The 20129-nt window shown below is 40.9% G+C and overlaps 1 protein-coding gene across 4 annotated transcripts in view; it reads left to right on the plus strand.

Annotated features, from left to right (window-relative positions):
* Positions 1-20129, plus strand: part of ELMO1 (engulfment and cell motility 1) — a 562488-nt gene that overhangs the window by 159932 nt on the left and 382427 nt on the right. For all 4 annotated transcript variants that reach the window (XM_061165360.1, XM_061165359.1, XM_061165362.1 and 1 more), the window contains exon 5: positions 12871-12921. In XM_061165360.1, coding sequence (XP_061021343.1) covers positions 12871-12921 — 51 coding nt within the window. The remainder of the gene's footprint in view (positions 1-12870; positions 12922-20129) is intronic.

Below are 20129 nucleotides of genomic sequence, written 5' to 3' on the forward strand. Positions count from 1 at the left end.
AGCTTACTGCCTATGTTTTCTTCTGGAAGTTTTATGGTAACACTTTCAAAGTTTTGATTGTTTAATTTTCTTCTCTTTCATTTGTCATCCATACTTATTCATCTAGAGAGATCTACCTAAAATCTAGTTTTTCTCCTAGTGCAAGAAGGAAGAGATAGGCTAGAAGGGAGAAACCTATAGTGGGATTCAAGCTCAAACCCATTCTTTCTCTAATGTGTTCTGTTGGGTACTTTCACTTCCAACACCAAGGCCAAATCCTGCTTTTCTAAGGCTTCTGTCTGGTCTCTTCTCATAACTGGACACTTCCTCTTAGGATTGTAACAGTTTAGTTTCTAGGAGTGGTTCTGGATGGTCTTGTGAGTCCCAGAGCTCAGTTGTGGATGTCTGGGACTCTTTGTAACTCTGCTTCTGTGCTAGGTCAGCCTGATGCTGTGGCTTAGGTGAATATCCATTCAGGACATTATGGGAACACAAGAATTGATAGTGGAACATGAGCAATTATTATCTCTGTTCTTCCCTTTTTTTAAAAAAGAAAATGATACAAGTATCTCATAGTAGGCATGAAATAAATAGCCGTTGGTTGCAGTTTGTAAAATAGGGCAAGGAAAGAAAGATGGACTGAGATTTATTTGCAATGTGGGAGGAAGAAAGGGACGGTATCTCTATCTTTGAAGAAAAAATTGGACAGTTAGTTTTAGTTTACAGATATGTTCTGACTATTGCTTCAGGCCCTATTATGATTAAAATAGCCATTGCATTCATTAAAAAAGTATGTATTGAACACATTTTACATACCACGCACTGTTCTAGGCACTGATGATGAACAAAACTTGAAGATGCCCACTCCTCTGATGCATATGTTCTCATGCGCGTGGGTGGAGACAGACAGGAGATTTTTAAAAAAATGAACAAGGTATTTTTTCGGATTGAAGTAAAGACTCCAAAGGAAATAAGTGAGGTAATGTGATAAAGGTTTGTGAGCAGAGTGTGGTAGGCAGGCATGGCTATGGAGCTCAGTCTGCTAGGCTAGCCATGTAATTTAGGTTCAAGAATGGGTCAGAAATATGACTTGACTTGTTTTAAATTTCCAGATAAACAGATATAGAGGGAATGAGGCTGCAGGAGAGTGGACACAATTTCCAGAACTGGGGGCTTATGGCCCTTCTTCTCCAATTATGTGTGCCCCAAGAAACAAACTTATACTCCTCCTCTAAGGCTCCAAGTTTGTGCCACTCAAGCTTAATGTCTGAGTTCTGGATTTTTACAGTGGGATTGTGCCAGCTCTGGGACAATCTGCATCTCTCTGCAAGGCCCCGGATGTCTGTCTGTGGCCAAGATTACTGTAAAGCATCAGGAAGTGTCTTTCTAAAGGGGTGATATTCATGCCAAGGCTGAAGAATAACAAGGAGGCAGATCATAGCACTGCAGCGAAAGGCACAACCAGTACAAAAGCCTTGAAGCATGAAGAACTTGGTGTGATAAGTGACAAACGGGAACAGGAGAGTGAGCTGGGGAGTTGGGGGAGTATCAGATATGATGGTAGAGGTTGGCCACGGCCACATTGGGAGTCCTTTAAACCATGATAGGAATTGGGATTTTCTTCTAAGAACATGGAATGCCACTGTTTTAACCCAGGGTCTATGAATTTGTATAGGAAGAAAGTTATAACTGTATGATAATAAAAAAGTCACATTATTTCAATGAGACTATAGACAACAAGCCATGCTAGTTTAAATAATGTCTGTGTTGGTGTTACAGGTAGAAATGATAGATATTTGCATTTATTGCTATTATTGCAATGATCTCAAAATGTCATCTATGATAATTACATTAATTATAAATTACAGTAGTTATTAGCACTTATAATATATCTTGTTACTTTACACATTAATAAAGGTGCCAGTGAACTACAGCCTGTGGACAAAATCCAGGTTGCCACCTAGTTTTATAAATGAAACTTATTGGAATATAGCCATGCCCATTCATTTATGTATCACAGTTGCAACAGAAAATTTCTTCCCTTGCAATGCTTAAAATACTTAATAACTGGCTCTTGATGGAAAAAGTTTGCTGATAACTATACTGAAAAAGTAGCATATATATTACTATGATACAATTCAAAAAGTTGGATAACTGTTGGTTTCTTTGCAAGCTTCTGTATTTTATTTTATGCATTTAAAAATGTTATTTGTAGAAGTGATCCATAGGCTTCACTAGACATCCAAAATATCCTTGACTGGGGGCAAAAAGAAAAGATTCTTTAAATCTCTGTCCTACAGGATCTCAGGCCAGGGAACCTAATGGCCTGAAGTGCGTTTCCTCTGCCTGAGCTTCTCTTCCCGCTTCTTCATCTGACAGATTTTTCATATTTCCAGTACCCAGTACCCAAGCTGCCTCTTCTTTATGAATGATGTATTGAGTCCTTACCCAGTGCCAGGCAGATCCTCTATTAGCACTGTCTAATTTAATCCCGTGACAACACCATACGGTCTAGGTGTGACGATCTTCCTTGTAGCAGTGAGGGGGGCTCGGAGGAGCTGTCATGCCCATGTATTAATTGACCGGATGTTCACTGAGCACCTGCTATGTGCCAGGCTCTGTGCCAAATGCCCAGGTGACAAAGCTGTCAGTAGTGATGCTGAGGTTTGGACCGGTCCCATCTGAAACCAGTGTTAGGGTGGCTGACATCACAGCAGGTTGTGTTTGAGATGCCAGACACCACACTGTCTCTTTGAAACCAGCAGCAAGCTCAGTTACCCTTCTTTTTCTGGTGTTTCCATCCCACTTTGTTCAGAAGCTCTCCTCTCCACCATGAAGGTTTGCGTCTCGTTCTCACTCCATAGTCTGTTGTCTGCATTGGCTTTGCCTAGAATAGGCCATAGAGTCTGTATTTTCCTAGCTGTGGCAGCATCCTTGGGCTTCCCTGGTGGCTCAGTGGTAAAGCATCTGCCTGCCAGTGCAGGAAATGGGGGTTTGATCCCTGGGTCGGGAAGATCCCTGGAGAAGGAAATGGCAACCCACTCCAGTATTCTTGCCTGGGAAATTGCATGGACAGAGGAGCCTGGGGCTACAATCCGTGGGGTCACAAAGGAGTCAGACATGACTTACGTGACCAAAGAAAAATAAGCAGCATCTTTAGTGATGCCTGTCAATGCCACTGGAATGACCCTTTAAAATCTTTTCTTTTCTGTTTTTTTTTTTTTTTTTTTTTTAACAAGCATGAGCTTCTTTCCTATAAGTGCAGCTCTCTTCTCCAGCACTTTGTGGATTTCTGAGACCACTGAGATTTGCCCTTCACAATCCAGGTTTAAACATTTACAAATGCCATCTGATTGGGGGTTATGTTAAAATTGATAGCAGGAGGGGCTGGCAATGAAGTCTCTATCTCAAATAGATAGGAAAAAGGGACCGTAGGGGAGGCCTGGTCTACATGGTTTACCCTAGCTTGTGCAAATCTTTCTGTCCAAAACCATGGAGATTGCTTTCTCCCCTAGAAAGGTAACCAATGTTCATTAGCTGGGGTGGGCAAATACAATATCAGCCATTTTAAAAAATTTCTTTTCTTTTTTTCACATGTTGTAAGTGAAGAGCATTGTTACCCAATTGTTACTGGATCTACCTGGACATCAGCATTTTATCAGTTTATACACACATAATATATTCCATCAATTTGGACTCATACTGCAATACTATTATGCAACCTACATTTTTTATGTGCTAACTAAAAATCAATGCAGGAGGTTGCATTATTAGAAAAGAGTTTTTTGGGGTCTTAAGATTACAAAACACAGGTTTGGGGTAAACACGAAAGAATATTCCAAGGAAGAGAGTCAGGGTCTTTTAAAGACAAAAAGCCACAAGGCTGTTAAAAGTTGCCTGGTGAGGACTTCCCTGGTGGCGCTGTGGATAAGACTCCATACCTGCCCGTGAAGGGGACAGAGGTTTGATCCCTGGTTCAGGAGGAATCCACGCGCCACGGAGCAACTAAGCCTGTGTATCACAACTACTGAAACCTGTTCGCTATAGGGCCTGCACGCCACAACTACTGAAGCCCGTGTGCCTAAAGCCTGTGTTTCTCAACAAGAGAATTCACTGCAATGAGAAGCCCGTTCATTGCAACTACAGAGTAGCCCCCACTCTGCACAACTAGAGAAAGACCCCACTCACAGCAATGAAGACCCAGCACAGCCAAAAAAAAAAAAAAATTGCCTGGTGAGAATTGTCATTGACTCACCTGAATCAGAGAATATTTGTCCTTATGGAACCCCAGGTTGTTTTAGGATAGGGTTCCAAAAAGTAGGTAGACCGTCACAAGTAATTTTAGGGTAAGGGCTGAGGGTGGATGAGGCCTGTGGACTTCTTTGTATAATGGTAATAATAATGGTGATGATAATAATAACAAAGATAAAAGAAAACCACCTTTTGATGGCCAGGCAGGATCATTCCAGTGCTCTCTGTTGGTGAAGTTTAACATTCTCCTAGATGGCCAAAGAGAAATGGTTGCATGGTCCAACTCCAGTACACAGTTGGGCCAAGAATGTTGGATTTTGGGTTGAGAGACAGTAAATGAATAACTGAAGTATCTGGGCTTGCTTTTAGTTGTTTTCTCTCTGTTATAAATGATGCCTCGGTGGACATCTTTCATAAAATGTTTGCCTTTCTGATGTTTCCAAAGGAAAAACGTTGATAGAATTTGATTTTGATTTTTAAGGCTTTTGCTAAACATTATAAAATCACCCGTGAAAAATGTATCTCTGTTCACTGTCCTTCAAATCATGTGTAGGAGGAAAGGCACAGATTTTTGTCACAGAACTTATTACTTACTAGTGTTTCAGTTCTTGGGTCTCTCTATTGGATTGTTAACTTGGAGACTGGAGATGTTCCTGCCAGGAGTCCTGTGGTTGGAATCCAGGGTCTAATGTAGTGAGTCCCAAGCCCTGCAGAGATGGAAGCAGCTATGTATTGCTGCAACCCTTCACCACCTTGCCCAATCTCCTTAACTTACTCTCCATTCTAATTCACTGCTGCTGACAGATTTATTTCTCTGAAACATGCCCTTGGTCATAAAGTTCAAAAGCCTTAAATGTTTTCTCTTTGTTTATTGTATTGAGATGTTGCTAGTGCTTACCCCACTGTCTGTTTTACCAAAATTATCCCCCTCACCTTCCATGCTCAAGGGGACTGACTACTCTGACTTAAAGGTTGACTCACTATCTACATAGTGACCTTTCATTACCTCTTAACAGATCGGACTCAATCAGTTCTTCCGCTAGGATGTTAGAGGGACAGAGACATGGATGGGGTTCTAGCCTGAGCTTTCGGTCCCAGGGCCCGGACACCAGGCAAAGGTCGATTGCCTCACTCTTGCCATATGAAATTGGCTGAGAAAGCAAGCATCTTCCCTGGATTTCTAACACGTGCATCTTTCCAAGCAACAGTGAAATCTAATAGTGCCTGTTCCTTTAAGATAAGCATGTTCTTTTCCAGAAAACATTGTTCTTTGTCTTCTACAAGCAGTTGATGAAAACGAAAAGGGGGACAGGCATTCTCCTCTGGCTCCTCCCCTGGGCTCACTACATCCCATAGATTCCCTGGGCTCCTGAGGACTGTCTCCCAGCTTTTCTCCACTCCTTTTACCTAGATCTTAGTAGAAAGAGAACAAAGCGTTCTGATGGAACAGGTCCTCCCCTCTCTCTGTGTTTACACAGCACGGATAGGTAATTAGCCAAAAATTCCTTATCACCTGTCTTGTCTATCTTCTTTTGCTTTGGCGAATTGTGTGAATGGTACATGGGTGTTATGAAAAATAAATTGATTAAAGAAAGACAATAACTGAGAATAGAATCTAGTTAGTGGCATGAAAAACATGCAGAAAGAAGTCAAATCCAGATCCTTCCATCCATGGGTGATGATGAACTGCTAAAGCTATATAGGGCTGGGGCATGGGACTGGGAAGGAACGTGGTCCTTGATGGTAAGGACCCCAGGGAAGTCTGCAATATTAGTTATGGGAAATGTGCATTTAGAAGAGTTTGCTACCCTTTCTTCCTTATTCTTTTTCCCCTCACCTCACCTCTCAGCCTTTTTCTCCTGGCCTTTGGGGATTCAGATTTATTTTTAGGGTATTTCTATCCTCCTCCTCAAATGTTAGACCTGTAGTCCTCTGTCTAGAGGCATTGCTCTGTAACCTAGCAACCGGCATGTCATATGTGGTCCTCAGTTATTTCCCTCAGCCCAAAGATTTGAAGATCATGCAAATGGACACATAAAGGATAGAAAGGATCAGGTTTACAGTGAAAAATCAGTCTCTGTGATGACTGAGTAATGGATGCAAAGAACAGCATTATTTCCTAGTACTATTTCCAAAGCAAGGACCCCGTCATATCAGGAGAAAGAGACAGTGACAGAGAGAGGCAGAACGAGGAGGAAGAGAGGCAGAACCAGAGAAAAGGTCCTGGAGTCGCCTGGACTTGCGGGGTCTGGTCATGAGTGCCCCCTCCCCCTCTGACCTCCTGCTTTCCTTTCTCAGTCACAGGAAGGGGGTAGAATTTGGAATTTTTGACCAGGGAATAATTCTTAATATTACCTGGCTACATAGAAAGTTGGCCTACTGAGATAAACAAATTTCAGAAGGAAAAATATGACAACAGTGACATTTTCCTGAGGAATCTTATTATCCGATCCACGCAGAGGCCGAGTCGCTGAGCTGGTTCTGTGAAGAAGCACAAAGACATCACATGGAGATGCTTGTGAATGTCAGGGGCTAGGACAGCCTGCCACTGCCGGGTGGCAGAGACTGTGACGGCAGGGCTCAGCAGCGTTCACTGGGCCCCTTGTCATTCTTCCCGTCCATTGTGTGCTGTCATTTTAGGACATTCTCTGCAGAAAAGTTCTTTCTGCTGCTCTCTCTTCTTCATTTTTGAGCAGCTGCCATTAGTCTTGTTTGCCTTACTTTATTACCTTGAAATTCGGAACACTGACTCTAAATGTGCTGCATGGTCTTATGAATTAGACCGGGATGATTCTAAACTTTACTGTGCACCAGAATTATTTGCAAGCACAGTGAAAATGTAGCCGCTGAGGCCCCTGAATGTGTAGCTTGGTGGGCTGGGGAGTCCCAGAAATCTGCATTTTAATACTCACGGTGATTCTAAAACCAGTGGTATGAAGATCCCATGAGAATCAGGGATTAAAGACTGATTTCCCAGAGAGGGGCATGGGACAGTTTCTTGGCTCTGTGAGTTGATGAATACATTCTTTAGTTTTGCAGAATCCCCCTCTCTGTTTGGAGGGAGGGAGCTCACTTTTTTGTTGTTGTTGTTGTTCCTTCCCCCACATGCTTTTCTTTAAAGTGCGTATCTTTTTAAAATTTTATTTATTTATTTTAAAAAATTTAAAATTTAATTTTTTTTCTTTGGCCACACCACAAAGCATGTGGGATCTTAGTTCCCCGACAAAAGATCAAACTTACAATCCCTGCATTGGAAGTGCAAAGTCTTCTTTTTTTTTTTTTTTCTTAATCCCTGGACCATCAGGGAAGCACTCCCCTCCGCCCCGTCCCCCACCCCACCACACACACACATGCTTTTATAAGTCATTTAATGATGTTCCTTGTCTGGCCTGAGAAAGGTGCCTCTATTGAATGCTGCTGGATTGATCCTGTTGAAATCTTACCAAAGGTAAGATTTGCAAAGATTACCAAATCTTTGCTTACCAAAGGTCACTGACATAACCTGTTGATCAGACAAAGCTGGCTAGAGTATTACTTCACTAAGGAAGAATGAATCCATGCCAACTGGGGCAGCGTATCGGCAGATGGAGGTGAATTGGTCAGGGTAAACTGGAGGAAATGGACAGGAGGTAGAGGGAAGCAGCCAATGGGCAGGGTAAGTAAGTAAAATCACACACACACACACACACACACACACACACACACACACCCGCTGGCTGAATGCTTGGAGGACTGCAGCAAAGAAGTCCCTTCTGAAACAGACGTAGAGGCCCGAGAGTGTGATACAAGAGCGAGTGCCAGGTCCTCAGCCTTTGATGTGGAGCATGTGTGTGCCAGACCTCCCCTCAGCCGTGCTGACCTGCTGATGGAATAGGCGTGTGGTTGATAGCATTTGTAATTCCGCTGGATACGTGCTGCTGACTTCCTGAAGCCTGAGACTCAGGATCACCTAGATGGCACTATTATTTTTACTGGCTGGATCACATATAGAGACTAGCTCAAAACAAATAAGCATATGCAGCAGTGTGCTTTTCAGATGTTATTTTAGCACTTAATAAACAGCTAACTTTTTTCATAAGTGTTTGCAAGGTGCCGTTCTCTGTCCTAAGCACTTTAAGTGGATTATTTCAGTTAATCCTCAGAACAGCCTTAGGAGACGGGCACTATCCTTATTTTAACAAACAAGCTGACCCAGAGGGCAGCCATGTCACTTGTACTGGATTCCAGGTAAGAAGTTAGATGTGGGTCTAGTTCAGACTGTCCTAGCTGGAAACCCAACTCTTCAGTGATGCTCTACACTGCCTGGATGAAACTTATGAAGTAAGAGTAAGTCCAAGTCTTTTCCTGTGTTTACATCCCAAGTCTTGACTTCTTTGGAGAGCAAAAGGTGTCATCATTAGTCAGTGGCACGAGAGGTGGCATCCAGGGGATTTTCTTGATGGAAAAGTCTCTGAAGCAGATGTCTACCATTGGCTCTTTCTCTGAGTTTGCTACCCTTCTGTTGGGACCTTAAAGTTTTTAATGCATGTATTTGTGGCTTTTCTGTGTTTTTTTTTTTTTTTTGTTGTTGTTGTTTATCTATCGTTCCAAAATACTAAATGCTGATTAAAAAATGTATTTTGGGGAAAAGGAAGAGACAGGAAGCAAATCAGCTGCTGATAAAGAATGTAACAGTCCCATTTTGAATGAATTCTAGGCCAGGCACAGCTCATAAGACACATCTGGTTCTTGCTGCATTCTCTAAGCAATGCCTTGTTCTTCCCATTTTAGATTGGAGTGGTTGAATAGCTTGCCCTGAGTGTACAAGGTGGTGCGGGTCAGATGGAATTTGCACCCAGCCCTGCCTGTCAGTGGTTTTGACACTGCTTTTGTTTTAAATAAACAATCCTCAAGACCCTTTCTTCAAAGAACTCATTCTTGGATCCCAGAAAGTTGGAAGTCTGTGTCGAAGGCGTCAACATGGAGGTCAATTGCTTGAGGCCACCCCAGCCATGCATCCACCCAGTGCCTCATGTCCAGGACGTCCTGGGGAACACCTGGGAATCTGCAGAGCATGTAATACCACACTTACTTCTTTGCTCTCATACATGGCAATCAGATGATGAGCTCACCCCTCTAATGATGAATGCAAGGTCTAAGTTGTTTACCTTTTCCAGAGGGAGCACAGCCTCTGATGTCGTCTGCCCCCCACCCTGAGGGGTTTGAGTCACCTCTCCCCCTCCTTGATGTTGGGCAAATAACTTATCCTCTTGGCAGCTTTGGTTTCTTATCTTTAACATGAACATAAGATTATTATGAGGGTTAAATAACCATTCCGACAAAACCCCAAATCCCTCACCCCAGTGCCTTTCAATAAATGTTAATTTATTGCTTTTATTAGGAATGCTTCATCACCACTCCTAATTTTCACGAGGAAAGATTATTGCTAAATCCTCCTGGCCTCTATATACCCTCTTTTCCTGCTTGATTTGTTACTTGGGAAGAATAAACTAGGCCCCCTTTTCCTCTTGGGAAGGAACCTGCCTTTGGTCTTAACCTCAACAGGTATGCTAATCTGAGGGTTTAGTTAGCTGTCTGCTGGTTATCATTCTCAGCCTTGTGTTCCACTTGTGTTCCATAGTCACTAATAAAGGAGATATTTTAGGCTTTCACCTTCCGACTTCTTTATTTCTTGATTCATATAAAACGTGAGCAGGAAAGACGTAGCTATCTATTTGGCTTCCTTAATTATTCTATAATTAGTATTTGTGGTTTTCCTCTCCATTTCTCTTAGAGGCATAGAATTTTAGAGTTGAAAGATTTTTTTTTAAAAAGACTGAAATTCATTTCACCATCTCATACCTGAACCAGGCTGCCCAGTGGTCATTCAGCCCTTGCCTACACACTTCCAGTAATGAAGACCTTGCTCTCCCAAGAGGTGGCCCAGGGTGTCTGGCTGGAGATGCTCTAAATTGGGCTGAAATTGCCTGAAGAAGGTTTGGATCCAGCAGTGTGGAGCTTTCAGGCCTACCTGAACTCAGTGTAAAATGTTCAGATTAGGATTTCTTTGGGAGAAAGTATTGGCCTGAGGCCTGCTCACTTTCAGATAATTGTTCTAGAAAATTCATTTTCCAATAAGTTGTCAGAATTGACTGAGAGCGAGAGTGAGTATTTTGTGTTTATGGCATCTCATTCTGAGAAATTTGCTACTACTCCAATGTTCCTGCTGCATCCTGAGCAAATTCTAGCTTGTGGCTTGTTGGAAATAGTGCAGGAGACTGACCCACAAGGAACTTTATTAACCTCCTGGCTCAGTGCTCCAGGGTGGGGGATGCGGTGATATGACTCCCAGAAGGTCAACTCCTGAAAGCTGAGCATGGTGCGTACTCTGGTGGCAGAAGAAAAAACTGCCAGTGAAATTCTTTCCATTCCAAAGGTGCCAAGTGAAAGCTTCAGAACACTCACTTCCAATACACTTGCTGAGTGGAGATGGACCAATATGGAATCTGCTCTTATATGCTGTTTGTTCTTAACTTCAAGGCAACGTTCAGTAGACACCAGAAAATGTTAAGAAACCAGAAACCAGATTCCTTCTTAACTTTTTTTTCCCAAAAAAAGAAAACAACTTTATTGAGATAATTCACGTACCAAAAATTCACCTGTTAAAGTGCTCAATTTGTTGTCGCTGTTCAGTTGCTCAGTCATGTCCGACTCTGCAACCCCATGGCCTGCAGCACACCAGGTTTCCCTGTCCTTTACTATCTTCCAGAGGTTGCTCAAACTCATGTCCATTGAGTTGGTGATGCCGTCTAACCATCTCATCCTCTGTCGTCCCCTTGTCCTCCTGCCTTCAATCTTTCCCAGCATCAGGGTCTTTCCCAGTGAGTCAGCTTTTCATATCGGGTGGCCTAAGTATTGGAGCTTCAGTATCAGTCCTTCCAATCAATACTGAAGGTTGATTTCCTTTAGAATTGACTGGTTTGATCTCCTTGCTCTCCAAGGGACTCTCAAGAGTCTTCTCCAGCATCATAGCTCAAAGGCATCAGTTCTTCGGTGCTCAGCCTTTTCTATTGTCCAGCTCTCACAGCTCTACATGACTACTGGAAAAACCATAGCTTTGACTGTATGGACCTTTGTAGGCAAAGTAATGTATCTGCTTTTTAATATGCTGTCTAGGTTTGTCATTGTTTTTCTTCCAAGGAGCAAGTGTCTTTTAATTTCATGGCTGCAGTCAGCATCTGCAGTGATTTTGAAGCCCAAGAAGTTAAGTCTCTCACTGTTTCCATTGTTTCCCCATCTATTTGCCATAAAGTGATGGGACTGGATGCCATAATCTTTGTTGTTTGAATACTGAGTTTTAAGCCAACTTTTTCACTCTCCTCTTTCATCTTCATCAAGAGGCTCTTTGATTCATTGGCTTTTAATTCTTTAATTTCTTGGATTTTACTATATTCACAGATTTCTAAAATCATCACCACCATCAATTTTAGAGCATTTTCATCACCCCTGAAAAAAAATTCCTGCACCATTTAACACTTACTCCCTAATCCTCCTCTATCAGCCCTTTGAAACCACTAATCTGCTTCCTTGTCTCTATAGATGTACCTCTTTTGACAAATGGAATCATAAAATATATAGCTTTTGCATCTCAATTCTTTCACTTAATGTTTTCAAGATTATGTGGTAACATGAATCAATACCTTGTTTCTTTTAATGGCTTAATAATATTCCATTGAATGGATTTACCACATTTTGTTTATTCAGTCATCTGCTGATGGATATTCAGGTTGTTTATACTTTGGCTGTTATGAATAAGATTTCTCTGAACACTCAGGTACAAGTTTTTGTATGGTTATATATTTTGGGTTCTCTTGGGTGTATATTTAGGAATGATTTTTCTGGGTCATACTCCTTTTAATAATCTTTTAAAATTGCTTATTTTGATTGCTATCCTTGTGTCCCATATTTCTATTCTCTGGGTTCATATTCACTTCCTCTGTAGTGTATGCTGTCCATGATGATATAAAGAAACAGAACAGAAATAGACTCACAAACATCAAAAGCAAACTTATGGTTACCATAGGGGAAAGGGAGGAGTGGAGGGGTAAAATAGGAGTTTAGGATTAACGTCTATACATTACTACATATAAATTGATAATCAGCAAGGACCTACTATGTAGCACAAGGAGCTCTATACAATATTCTGTAATAACATATATAGGAAAAGAATCAGAAAAAGAAAGGATATATGCCTGGGGAATCCCAGGGACGGGGGAGCCTTATAGGCTGCTGTCTATGGGGTCACACAGAGTCGGACACAACTGAAGCGACTTAGCAGCAGCAGCATGCATATATATAACTGAATCACTTTGCTATACACCTGAAACTATCACAACACTATAAGTCAGCTGTACTCCAAAATAAAATTAAAATTAAAAAGAAAAGAATTGAAGGGGAAAATCAAGTTACTACATCTGGGACCCCGTTTAAAATTATTTGTATAAAGAATTAAAAATTATTTAAGTGAGAATAGACCGAATCATATGAATGCTTATTATTAACATGTAGAGTCTCTGCTAGGTGATATTTGCCTTTGTGGTCTTCTTTCGCAAGCTTCCACTTGAGGATTTACAGTGTTTTTTTTTTTTTTTTCTTTTCCAGAATAGAAATGAAATGAAAAATGGCACTATCCTTCGATTAACCACATCTCCGGTAAGTTGATGCTTGTTTGTGGTTCTGTGATTCGCAGTTTGTTATACGTGATTATGGGATATTAATTTTTCAAGGTGACTCATGTGAAACAAAAGATTTTTGGAGTGTTCCCCTAATCTGGAGTAGCAGGAATGCCCCCCTTCGATTTCCTGGAACAGAAAAGGAAGTTTTTGTTCCAGGTTATGTGCAAGTAAATTCACTTTAAAGTTTGAATTTTGTGGTCATATCAACAATTCTCATAATATAGATAGGATAACTCTATCCTGTGAATCGGTTTTACCTACCTACCCACAGATCCACCTAAGACTGTCTGAACAAACAAAGGGAACAAAACTAGAGACAGCCTGTTAAACTTCCCTTGAAAGTCAAACTTATATGAAGAGTACATCATGAGAAACGCTGGGTTGGAGGAAGCACAAGCTGGAATCAAGATTGCCGGAAGAAATACCAATAACCTCAGATATGCAGATGACACCACCCTTATGGCCTTATGACAGAAAGTGAAGAAGAACTAAAGAGCCTCTTGATGAAAGTGAAAGAGGAGAGTGAAAGTTGGCTTAAAGCTCAACATTCAGAAAACTAAGATCATGGCATCTGGTCCCATCACTTCATGGCAAATAGATGGGGAAACAGTGGAAACAGTGGCTGACTTTATTTTTTTGGGCTCCAAAATCACTGCAGATGGTGATTGCAGCCATGAAATTAAAAGACACTTACTCCTTGGAAGGAAAGTATGACCAACCTAGATAGCATATTCAAAAGCAGAGACATTTCTTTGCCAACAAAAGTCCGTCTAGTCAAGGCTATGGTTTTTCTAGTGGTCATGTATGGATGTGAGAGTTGGACTATAAAGACAGCTGAGCACTGAAGAATTGATGCTTTTGAAGTGTGGTGTTGGAGAAGACTCTTGAGAGTCCCTTGGACTGCAAGGAGATCCAACCAGTCCATCCTAAAGGAGATCAGTCCTGGGTGTTCATTGGAAGGACTGATGTTGAAGCTGAAACTCCAGTACTTTGGCCACCTGATGGGAACAGCTGATTCATTTGAAAAGACCCTGGTGCTGGGAAAGATTAAAGGCAGGAGGAGGAGAAGGAGACGACAGAGGATGAGATGGCTGGATGACATCACTGACTCTATGGACATGGGTTTGGGTAAACTCCGGGAGTTGGTGATGGACAGGGAGGCCTGGCGTGCTGAGGTTCATGGGGTCGCAAAGTCAGATACAACTGAGTGACTGAACTCAACTGAATTGAAAGTCAAAAGGTGTGTCTATCTGTGTATAAAAGAGTGAAAATGTTTAAGAATTTCCTAAGGTTTGGTCAGTTATTGTGACAATTCATCAAATATAGCTTAAGAAATATTTGCCGCTCATGTTGTTTCACTGACAGCTGCTTCTAGAAAAAAACCCTTTCAAGTTTTCCAAATAAAAACTGCTAAACAAAATGCTACAGTGTATTTAGATTACTGTAGCCAACTGTATTGTTTAACTTGATCTTTCTTACTTGCTTATAGAGACTTTGGGTAGTAACATTAGCATATTTAAGCTATGTTTTTTTCACAGTGCATTTTATCACTTTCCTAAAAAATAGTCTGCACAAAATACACCAAGTGTTACTATTTTCACTCTGCATATGTGATGAAAACTGTGTCTAGCTCTCATTTTCAGTTTCCACTGAAGCCATGTGCTAGGCTAAAAATAAACTTAAAAAATTGGGAAAAGCATCTGGCTAAAATTAAATTGTGGGTACTGTAACCACCACAAATTCTTCTTGTTGAAAATTACATTAGAGAGGCTTACAAACACCTAAACATTTTACCCAGTAACATCTGAAGCCTGAACACAGTAATGGGCTCAATAGAATGCGCTGCTGGAGTTGGCTAAACTGGCTTTCAGTACCTTCTTTCCCACTTAAGGGAAATTATCATTCACACTCATTTTTCAGTGGCTCTGTGTTGAGCCAAGACATTTTTGTCTGCCTTAGCACTGACCTTACTTCAGTCAGCATGAATTCATGTTAATTTGACCTTTAGAGACCATGGTTTCATTTGGGTTTTGTAGTTCCTATATATCCTGTTGAAATTATTCATCTGGTTGATGGGCAGAAAGAGTATACCTTACTTTTGTTTCATCTCAGAATTAGAAAAGCACGAGTTTTTTTTTTTTTTTTTTAATAATCTGGGCCTTGGCTTCATGAACAAAATTTCTGCAGTGCCAAACTACTCCTTGCAAGAAGGTTAGGTGTTTGTCAGGGTGAAGTTTCTCAGCATCCAGAAAGCCAAAGTGCTGACACTATGGAGTGACATGGCCTCACTGGGGACACCGCAGCTTGTGCCCTGCATGTGCCCAACACAGTGAAGGGAGACATGCAAAAACTCTACAGTAGAGTCCCCCTGCAAGAGACTGTTTACATTTTCCAGAGAATAGTGGTCCCCAAAATTGAATCATTGGTAGAACTTTAAAAATGCTGATGTCTGGGCCTTTAAAGAGAAGCTGAATAATGATATCTAAGAATAGGGTCCAGACACCTGCAGTTTAAGTAAGCACTTTATGGTTTGACTGTAGCCATGGAGTCTAGAATTGGGAATTACTCTATAAGCAAGACATATTGGATCTTTAAACTTTGTTTGTTGCTGGTAGATTTTCTTTTTAAAGATTTTGTGTTTGACTGAAAAAATATGGGTCAGCATATGCTAACTCTTTCACTTCTTATATACACAATAAAAATATATTTTTGAAAACTGTCTCTATTGAATTTGCAAGAAGGTGTTAGAGTACCATAAAGAAACCAGCAAATGGTGTTGTGCTAACTTTTACAAGTTTTTGCATCTACCTCAGCTGAACTCTCTCTGTAGCCACAGTACTCACACTCGCCCACACCATAGACGCATGCATGCACACACTCTTGTTTTAGGTAATGTGCAGCTCATGTCCACTCTATCAGTGGCATTTTCCTTAACAGATTTACCTTCAGTCTTACTCTGTTATAAAACTATTCTTTCTGGATTATTCCTAACAAAATAGGGCATTAATAAGTGAAGATTAAAAAAAACTGCATAGTTATTCTTTTAAAAGCCCAACACTTGGCATATGGTCTTCCTCTATGTTGCATATCTTCAGACAATCTCTATACTGACCATCTTAAATATATATCTTTTTTAGATGTCATATCCTTATCCATCTCCCCAGTAGTATGAAAGTATAGCCGTGAACCCACCCTGGAAATGTGTGTAAATATGTGTGAGTTTTTGAGCATTTAAAGGTTTGAAGACCTTCAGATTATGCTGCTAAGTAGTACTTCCTTATATCTGTCATGATAATATTAATAATAGCTATGGAAATCTAACCTGAGTTCACATGTTGCATGAAGCATGTTTTACAAAAATTTTGGCTAATGTTCCTGTTATTAATAGAAGAATCCTAGGTTTCCAGACCATTGTTTTCACATTCCTGAAATTTTTGTTTTGGAAGGTTTTTATAGTAAATAGATTTGTAGTTTTGGAGTATGGAAAGCCATCCTAAGTTCTAAGTAGGACACAAAACTCAGAAATTACAAATAAAAAGATTAATAAATTTGATTACCAAAAATAAAAACAATACCACAGAACTTTCATATTTGGGAAAAATTCCAGAAACAAAGTAAAAAAATAGCAAATTAAGAAAAACTATTGGCAATGTAAGTAATGAACAGAGGGTTAATTCCTCAATTTGCAGGATCCCTTGTGAATAAATAAACTGCCCCCAAAATAGATGGTCCAAAACCTATAAGCAAAAATGATCTCTTTCTCTCTGTCTATAAATCTATATATTTATCTGTCTTATCTTGCCAGGTAGGATCTATATAGACTTATATATGGCTATATAGCTATAGCTGTGAAAGAAGAAACTCAATCTTCCTCTCAAAAAAGAGATGAAAATTTACACTTCTTGATAATCAAGGCGTGAGGCAAAGATGCTGTGGGGTCAAGAGTATAAATTGGTACAGCCTTTTTCGAGGGCAATTTAGCTGTATTCACCCAAGCTTAAAATGCATGTGTCTTTGTTCTGACAATTTTACAGCTGGGAATTTATTCAATAGATAGTCTCACAAAAGCACTGTAGGATACACACACACACACACACACATACACACACACACACACACACACATCCATCAGGGCTGTGTGCATCATTGCTTTCAATAATCAAAAGCTGGAACCTATTAACTGTCTATCAGTTGGGACTAGTTCAATTCATTAGGTGGTAACCGTGTGATAGAATACTGTGTAGATGTGAAAAGGAATGTGGCATGTGCTGCCTCAGAGGCACCTCAAAAATTTATTAAGTCCAAAGCAGGTTGCAGAACATGATGTGTAGAGTCATCCCTCTGATGCACAGAGAAAATAGGTATATGTCAATAAAATAATAGAAATGGTTCTCAAGGAATATCACAAGAAACTGTTAGCATTATACTAACTCTATTTTTCACTTTATAACTTCTGATAATATTTACGTATTTCTGTACCATGTCCTGCTGTTATTTTATTTTATTTTGGCTGCACCCTGTAGCGTGTGGGATCTTCCCTAATCAGGCATCAAACCTGTTCCTCTTGCGGTGGTAGCACAGACTCAGCCACTGGACAACCAGGGAAGTCCCTGTTGATGTTATTTTTAATTAAGGAAATCTGCAAACAAGTTTCATAATGTCACTACAGCATACAAGAGATGAATCATAACATTCCGTGCTAAAACCATCCCAGTATTCCAAACGATCAGATTTTTAAGAGCCCTTTTATATATGTCCTGAACTCTTCTTGCCTCTTATCCCTCATTTTGGCCCATGTGGACCAATTAAATAAAATTGCTTATCAAGTATCTGCTGTTGCTTTGTCAGCTTTAAGCGCAGCCCTGCCTTCTGCCTTCTTTCATTTGGGGAACTGATGTTCAAAGCATCTGGGTTAGAAAGCCTGTTGCACTGATTTGGGGGGCCAGTTGCTGTGGCCAAAAGAAAAACAGTGTTACCTCAGTCACTCTGTGGATTCAGGTTGTCAGAGATTCTTAACAGTAAGACTGTTAATGATTTTTTTGAGCCAATTTCTCCTGAGCTGAGAAACCTAAAACAAATGGTAATCTAACCTGAGTTCACATGTTGCATGATGCATGTTTTACAAAAATTTTGGCTAATGTTTCTTGTCATCGCCCTATGAACTTCACACAGGGAGAAGCCAGTGGAAGCTTTCAGGCAGAGGGGGGACAGGATCACTCTGGGTGCTGCCCTGGAACAGGTAGCGAGTGTCAAGGGGACAGGTTAGGAGGCAGAGCAGCAGTGCCATTGGAGGCGAGACTGATGTGCAAAAGAAAGGCGGACGCAGTAGGGGCAGAACGCCTGAGAAGGTGAGAGGGCGACGCTCTAGAGCCGGGGATGAGGGGATGATTGACCTTGGGTAGGAAACAGTGGTCAGGTGCAGAGAATCAGAAAGAAGCAGAGCATGAGCATAGAGGCCCTGGGGCCATGTCCTTGCGAACAGGAAGCTGAAGGAACTCTGTGCTTTTTGAAATAGGAAGATACAGAAATTCCTCGCTGACTATTTTGATTTCCTCAATAAAATGTGAGGCAAGATCACCAGTGTGAGGGAAGCAGGAAATGAGGGAGTTTAAAGGAAGAAGAAAAGGTGTGAAAGAGTCATTTTGGGGGAAGCTTCCCAGGTGGCCCTAGTGTTAAAGAACCCACCTTCCATGGCAGGAGACTAAGAGACACACCTTCAATCCCTGGGTTGGCAAGATCCTCTGGAGGAGGGCGTGGTAACCCACTCCAGTATTCTTGCCTGGAGAACCCCGTGGACAGAGGAGCCTGGCGGGCTATAGTCCATGGGGTCACAAATAGTCAGACATGACTGATGACTTAGTATGCATGCAACAGACATTCCAGGAAAACTTGGTTGGATTGCTGGGCAATATTGAGTGCACATTTGAAAATATCTGTGAAACTTGTGAACCTATAGACGTTTTTGATTACTTCTTAATTGGTATCATGGACCCAGGACCATTCGGGAAATTCCTTGGGAAAAGCTTTAATTAGGACCTTAAAGAACAGAGGTGGTAAATACTTTGCACACATCTACTGTGTATACCTATTCTGTGTCCACTGATGCTCCCTCAGAGGCTGTTTGCCTCTCAGCTTGGGCCCAGAACTTTCTCATCCCAGGACATTAGGCAGCCACACTGTGCTATTTGAGTGACTCAAGATGAAACTTGTTTTCTATCCTAGGACAATGCCTGATAATAATACTTACTCTCTGATACAATCACCCACACAACTATTAGAGTCTTTCTCAGTTGTTCTAACTGCTTGGAAAATCAGAACTAAGGCTCTTTTATTTTCTAATAATATAAAATTTCCCCCAAATATAAAGATATTGCAGACTCATGGAAAATTTGAAAAGGGAAGCTTGCAACAAAAAATTATGCAGAACATTACAATTTATAAATAACAGTGGGCTATATCTTGATTTGTTTTCTTGGGTCATGTTTATGCAAATATGTGTGCATTTATATATTCATTGCTTCTAGTGTTTGAATATAAAAGCTATTTTAAGAGCTCCAAAGGTACCACACATTTGTCTAGATGTTTAAATTCATCCTATCAGTCAGGGAAAATCATCACCACCCAGGATTCCTCCAGCTCTGCTGCTTCTGCTTATGACCTCCTTAGGCCTCCTGGCCCAGTCTGTTTGCCTGTCCTCACCTCCTTACACGCTCCCCTTTGCCCTCCAACCCTAGGCACACTGGCCTCTTTCTGTCCCTCCAGACATCCCAGGCCTGTTCCTTCTGTTTTTCCTTTGCACCAACTGTTCCTGCTGCCCAGCATACCTCCTTGAGGCCCCTCCGCAATGTGGCTGAGTTTTTGTCGATTAGACCCCTGTATCAATGTCACTTTCTTAGGCTGCTTGTCCCTGAAAACCACATAATGTGAAGACATGTTATTATCTAGACATTCAGATCCTCCAGTATATTTCTGTCCTGCACGTAGAAGCCAGGTGCCAATGCCTTAAAAATGAGAACTCTAATTCTAGGCAAAGCTGCTAATTTGGTTTTAAATTATTTTTTGTATTTTTGTTTGCTTGTTTAATTACTTTGTTTTAAATTCATGCTGCAAATAACTAATGCGCATGAAACACATGTTGAAAAGTGGAATTTACAAGCCCTGTTTTGTTGTGCTGGAAGATTTTCA

Source organism: Dama dama, chromosome 18, assembly GCF_033118175.1.
Source record: "Dama dama isolate Ldn47 chromosome 18, ASM3311817v1, whole genome shotgun sequence".
Lineage (NCBI taxonomy): Eukaryota > Metazoa > Chordata > Mammalia > Artiodactyla > Cervidae > Dama > Dama dama.